The sequence below is a fragment of the Mandrillus leucophaeus genome, unplaced genomic scaffold (genome assembly GCF_000951045.1).
Source record: "Mandrillus leucophaeus isolate KB7577 unplaced genomic scaffold, Mleu.le_1.0 Scaffold46, whole genome shotgun sequence".
Taxonomy (NCBI): Eukaryota; Metazoa; Chordata; class Mammalia; order Primates; family Cercopithecidae; genus Mandrillus; species Mandrillus leucophaeus.
In genome coordinates, this window is record NW_012104920.1 from 3610662 (window position 1) to 3616659 (window position 5998).

The 5998-nt window shown below is 51.2% G+C and overlaps 2 protein-coding genes across 2 annotated transcripts in view; both read left to right on the forward strand.

Moving 5' to 3' along the window:
• Nucleotides 1-5998, forward strand: part of NLRP1 (NLR family, pyrin domain containing 1) — a 54426-nt gene that overhangs the window by 42925 nt on the left and 5503 nt on the right. Inside the window, exons 14-15 of the mRNA XM_011994673.1 lie at nt 4134-4396; nt 4863-4994. Of these exons, the coding sequence (XP_011850063.1) occupies nt 4134-4396; nt 4863-4994 (395 nt within the window). The remainder of the gene's footprint in view (nt 1-4133; nt 4397-4862; nt 4995-5998) is intronic.
• Nucleotides 4367-5998, forward strand: part of LOC105549933 — a 25425-nt gene continuing 23793 nt past the window's right edge. The window contains exon 1 of the mRNA XM_011994672.1: nt 4367-4396. The gene's annotated coding sequence lies outside the window, so the exon portion shown is untranslated. The remainder of the gene's footprint in view (nt 4397-5998) is intronic.

The following is a 5998-nucleotide window of genomic DNA, read 5'->3' on the forward strand; positions in this document are numbered from 1 at the left end:
AGCCAGGATGGTCTTGATCTCCTGACCTCGTGATCCGCCCGCCTCGGCCTCCCAAAGTGCTGGGATTACAGGCTTGAGCCACCGCGCCCGGCCTTCAAGCTGCGTTTTATCTGTAATACGAGCAAGTGGCCCTTATTATCCCAGGGCTTTGTAGACACAAACCCAGTCAATCTGCACAGTGACACCGAGAGGGGGATGCTGTTATCAGCCCTACTTTACAGATGATGCACAGAGAGGGCAAGTAATCTTCTCAGAGTCCCACAGTCAGTAAGAGCCCTTGCTGGGAGTCAAAGCCAGGCGGTCCGTATCATTTAGCTGCTCTGCTAGACAACCCTCTAGTGTCCCACTTTCATGTGATGTGGGTCCCACTGTCCCTGCTTGAGCGGGAGAGCCACTGTGCCCCTCACCTGAACCTGGACAGTGCTGACCACACACTTAGCAGGGAGGGCACGGCTAGACATCAGGTCACAGGCCCAAGGGCAGCATCTAAAGGAGGGAGAGTCCCCAGGCTCCTGGGCAGCAGGAGCAGCAATGTCCCAAGGCAAACAGTGGGCATGCGGCTGGGAAAGGAGGAAGGAGCTGATGGGCTGCCGTTGGCGGAGCACTTGTGATGCTTTGGTCCATTGTTCTGTTTGCTGCCTGTATTCCCCACTGGGCCACAAGCTCTGGAATTGCTGTCCCCATGTCTTTCCTATTCACAGCAGCATCCACAGGGCCTGGCACATTGTCCATACTCAATAAGCTTTTGTGTAATGAGCAGATGCAAAGCCCTGGACCCCTGACCCACAGAAACATGCCTCCCTCACGATAGCATTTTCTAAATTTTTCTAGTGCAACCAGCCAAAGGCAGCTCCAGGTAGGTCTTTCTGCCAGTGACACTTGCCCCAGTCAACACTCAACCTTCATCTCCTTCAGACCACAGTCTCCCCCATTGCTTCCCTTCTCTCTCTGATCTATCAGCACAAGTATGCTGTCAGGTTTGGATGAGGTGACTACCACCATCTATGGAAAGGGCAATATGTACAAAAGGGGGGTGACCAGCTCATCTTAACACTGACAGTCCTGCACCCCCAGGAGCCCTGTCGGTCCTGGGCAAGCATGGACAGTTGGTCACCCTAGCAAGAAGGTAAGTTGGAGACACCCAGCACCTTCTGGAATTCAGCGAAAATTCAAGTGGCACCGAGCATCTGTTAGTGCCACAGACTGTGGTCAGAGTCCATGGCCGGTTGTGTGACCCTGGAAAAAGCACTTTCCTCCCAGGATTTCAGTTCCCTCAGCTGACATGTGAGGACGTCCCAAGGTTTGGAGGTCAGGGTGACACCATCCGTTTAGTGCCAGTGATGGCAATGCAAACCAGCATCACCTCTTGGAGAAGCAACTGCGGGGTGAAGGAGGTCCTGCTGTCTCACACGCTTTCCTCATCCCTTGGTACTGATTGATTTCAAGGCAATAACACAAGGGAAATAGCAGCTTCCTGCAGAATATGTGCATTGCAGTGCTGTTTATCATAGTGAAAAGTTGGAAGCAAACTCAACCCTGAAATGAGAAACAGAGGCTGAATCACAGGGTGGTGCATCCACTAGCAGGGATCATAGGCTGTGGTAATTAAAAGGTCCAACGTCCTTGCAACAAGTTAAACTGCCACGGGAAACAAGAGACAAAGCGTCATAGACTATGGTAAAAATAGGAAAAGGTGTTGCTGCAGAGAAAGACTGGGATGCAGGTGTCCCATGCTAAGAATAGTTACACTGTGGCCGGGCGCGGTGGCTCACGCCTGTAATCCCAGCACTTTGGGAGGCCGAGGCAGGCGGATCACCTAAGGTCAGGAGTTCAAGACCAGCCTGGCCAACATGGTGAAACCCCGTCTCTACTAAAAAGCCAGGCGCAGTGGTGCATGCCTGTAGTCCCAGCTACTCGGGAGGCTGAGGGATGAAAATCACTTGAACCCAGGAGGTGGAGGCTGTGGTGAGCCAAGATCACACCACTGCACTCCGGCCTGGGTGACAGAGCTAGACTCTGTCTCAAAAAGAAAAAAAGAACAGTTGTATTGTTTGATTGGTAAGATTCATAGGTGAATTCTTCCTCATTTTTTCAGATGATAGATACCACTGTGACTTTATTTTCATCCCAAAAATGCAGTTAAATGAGAAAACTTAAGTAAGGGTCTTCATGATTCTGGGATTGACATCTGACTAAGGGCCTTGTCCAGCTTACTGGATGCCTTATTGCCCAGAAACCACTTGCATTGCAGCAGTTACCAGGCAATGCAGGGATGGAGCTTGGGACTCCTGATCGCTAGGCCTGTGTCTCTCCCATTACCAGTGTTCATCCCTCAAGCTCTCTTGTAACTTCAAGGTGCTGGCACTGGTCAGAGGCTGCAATCAAAGATACCAATTCTGGCTGATTTAAGCAGAAAAGGGATACACTGAAAGGTTATTGACTAACTCATAGACTTAGCAACAAATCTTAGCTGGGGAGAGGAAATAGTGGCCCAGTGACTCAGAGAAACCAAGGGCAGGGCCAAGGTCACATCAAGAAAATATGGAGACAGGCTGCAGACACAGCTACTGTAGGACCCTCCTGCCCAGGAGCGACTGGACTCTTTTACTTACTTTCTTTTTTCCTTTTTTTTTTTTTTTTTTTGAGACAGGGTCTCACTCTGTCACCCAGGCTAGAATGCCGCAGCACAATCTTAGCTCACTGCAACCTTAAACTCCTGAGTTCAAGTGATCCACCCACCTCAGCCTCCTAAGTAGCTGGAATTATGAGTGTGCACCACCACACCTGCCTCCCACTGGACTCTTCACCCAACTGCTACTGCCAAAATTCTCTTTCTCTGCATCTGTGTTTCACCGCTCTAGACTTGAGGTCCCAGTTAGGGACAACCACTTAGTCAAGTATTGGTGACACATTTGTGTCACTGACGCCAGGGAGTAGCAGCATCCTGAGTGGGGGGCTCGGCTTGCCTCCTGCCAAGACCCACGCAGTGGGGAGGAGGAGGCTCTTCCTAAAAAGAAGAGTTTGAATGGTGAGTGGCCAAACACCTTGGTCACTCCATTTTCCCACTGCCCCTTCCTCCTTCTTTTTCTCTACCTGCCCAGTCAAACCTGCCAGCGTCACTCTCATGGAGAATCCACACCAGCACAGGCAACTAAAGGTTCTATATCTTTCCCAGCTCCCGGGCCAGGGGCTGGGTTTGTGTATAAGTTTGGCTCAAGGGTGATCCTTGAGCTCCCACTGAGGAGTTCAGCAATCCTAAGTGCTCCCGCCTAGTGGCACAATTTCCCACAGCCTCCGAAGACCCCAGGCCTAGAAATGCCCCTCTTCCCCCTGCTGGGTGTCTCAGCCTTTTCAGGCTGCTATAGCAAAATACCATAAACTAGGTAGCTTATAAATAACAGAAATTTGTTTCTCACAGTTCTGGAGCCTGGTAAGTCCAAGATCAAGGCGCCAGCAGATGTGGTGTGTTGGTGAGAGCCCTCTTCCTCATAGATGGAGCCTTCTAGCTGTGTCCTCACAGGGTGGAAGGGGCAAGCAGGCTCCCTTGAGTCTCTTATATAAGAGCACTAATCCCATTCATGAGAATTCCACCCCCATGACCTGATCACCTCCCATAAAAGCTTCACCTCTTAATACCGTCACCTTGGGGGTTAGACTTTCAACATATGAATTGTACGGGACACAGATATTCAAGACCATAGCACTGGGCTCCCCCAAGAAGGTACCTGAGCCTAAGCCCTGGGATCCTATGGTACCAGCAAATCCTGACTCAGTAACAACACTAAATCTGTGCCTCTTAGGCTGGACGCAGTGGCTCACACCTGTAATCCCAGCACTTTGGGAGGCCGAGGCAGGCGGATCACCTGAGGTCAGGAGTTCAACACCAGCCTGGTCAACATAGTGAAACCCCGTCTCTACTAAAAATACAAAAATTAGCCGGGTGTGGTGGCGCGTGTCTGTAATCCCAGCTACTCGGGAGGCTGAGGCAGGAGAATTGCTTGAACCCAGGAGGCAGAGGCTGCAGTGACCTGAGATTGCTCGATTGCACTGCAGCCTGGGCGACAAGAGGGAAACTCTGTCTCAACAAAATAAATAAAAATAAACCTGTGCCTCTTGAATCCATTCTTTGACAGGGGGCCATGTGGACACGTCCCTGTTCCAAGTGGCCCACTTTAAAGAGGAGGGGATGCTCCTGGAGAAGCCAGCCAGGGTGGAGCTGCATCACATCGTTCTGGAAAACCCCAGCTTCTCCCCCTTGGGAGTCCTCCTGAAAGTGATCCATAGTACTCTGCGCTTCTTTCCCGTCAACTCCCTGGTGTTGCTTTACCACCGCCTCCATCCTGAGGAAGTCACCTTCCACCTCTACCTGATCCCAAGTGACTGCTCCATTCGGAAGGTGACACTAAGAGCCAGAAAGGCTGGGCCACGGTGGGTTGACGGTAAACACAAAATGCAGCCAGAGAGCCCCCTAGAGGGCCTTTAACTGGGACTAAGGATGGGCGTCTTGTACAGGAGAACCTTGAAGTGGGCGGACAATTCGTCCCTTCTCAGTCATGGACTCGTCTCCCATCTTTGGACAGTTTCTTGCAGCCCCTGTCCAGGAATCGAAGGATTGGAGGCTCCCATGCCTAAAACTGTAGCCTTTCCCCATTCTGACTTCTCTAACAATAACCCTATTCCCATCCTGAGGATAACAAAGACCAAGTGAGGGCTGCCTGTGGAGCAGTGCATGCGGGGAGGGAGGCAGGGGTGATAGAGTCCCGCTCTGTCCACGCAAACACACAGATGCACCATCCCCCCCATTCCGACCACATTCCACGGGGCAGAAGCCTCCCTTAATCATTGTTCCCTATGTTCCGTAGGCCATAGATGATGAAGAAACGAAATTCCAGTTTGTGCGAATCCACAAGCCACCCCCGCTGACCCCACTTTATATGGGCTGTCGTTACACCGTGTCTGGGTCTGGTTCAGGGATGCTGGAGATACTCCCCAAGGTGAGCAGCTCAGCGTCAGCCTCTTCACTGCGAACAGAAGTCCTACCTGGGAATGCCTGTGGGGCAGGTCTCAGAGCTTTCCCAGGGACGGGATAAATCGAGGTGGAACAGAAAGTGAGTGGGATTTAGGGAAAGTGGGAATGCTTCCAAGACTGGGAGAAAGAAAGTTCGGAGAAGGGAGGATCATATGCAGGATGAGAAGGATGATGGGGTTTGACTTGGGGACACTGGGAAGTGTTTGAGCTATAGGTCATCAATGTCCTCTAGTCCAGACCACCAGGAACAAACCTGTAGTCGAACACACTGGGTTTATTACTCATTGCAGTGGCAGAACACATATTATGGGGAACCATGGGGTGTCTCAGGAAAGGATGTTAGAAAGAATCTGCTGTAGGATTTGGGCCTTGGTTACATTTGAGGAAGATCTAAGGAAACAAAGATTTTCTTTAGATTGGGTGTTGGTTCAGGCCACACGGAGATTTGTGGAAGAACATTTCAGGCAGAAGGAATGTGTGCAGAGGCGTAGAGGTGGGAGCAAGCTTGACACCTCCAGATGACAAGAAAGAGGTCAGTATAGCAAGTGATGAGTCAGATTAGAGGCAGGGTCTTCCAGGCCTCATCTGCCCTATTGGCCCTGGTGTGCAGTTTGCACTTTGTTCTAAGTGCAATGGCAAGCTCTTGAGGGTCATAAACATGCTAATACAAGACCTGATTTGCAGCCGGGCGCAGTGGTTCACCCCTGTAATCCCAGCACCTTGGGTACCGAGGCGGGCGGATCACTTGAGGTCAGGAGTTCGAGACCAGCCTGGCCAACATGGTGAAACCCTGTCTCTATTAAAAATACAAAAATTAGCTGGGTGTGGTGGTGTATGCCTGTAATGCCAGCTACTCAGGGGGCTGAAGCAGGAGAATCACGTGAACCCAGGAGGCAGAGGTTGCAGTGAGCCGAGACTGCACCACTGTACTCCAGCCTAGGTGACAGAGCAAGACTCTGTCTCAAAAAA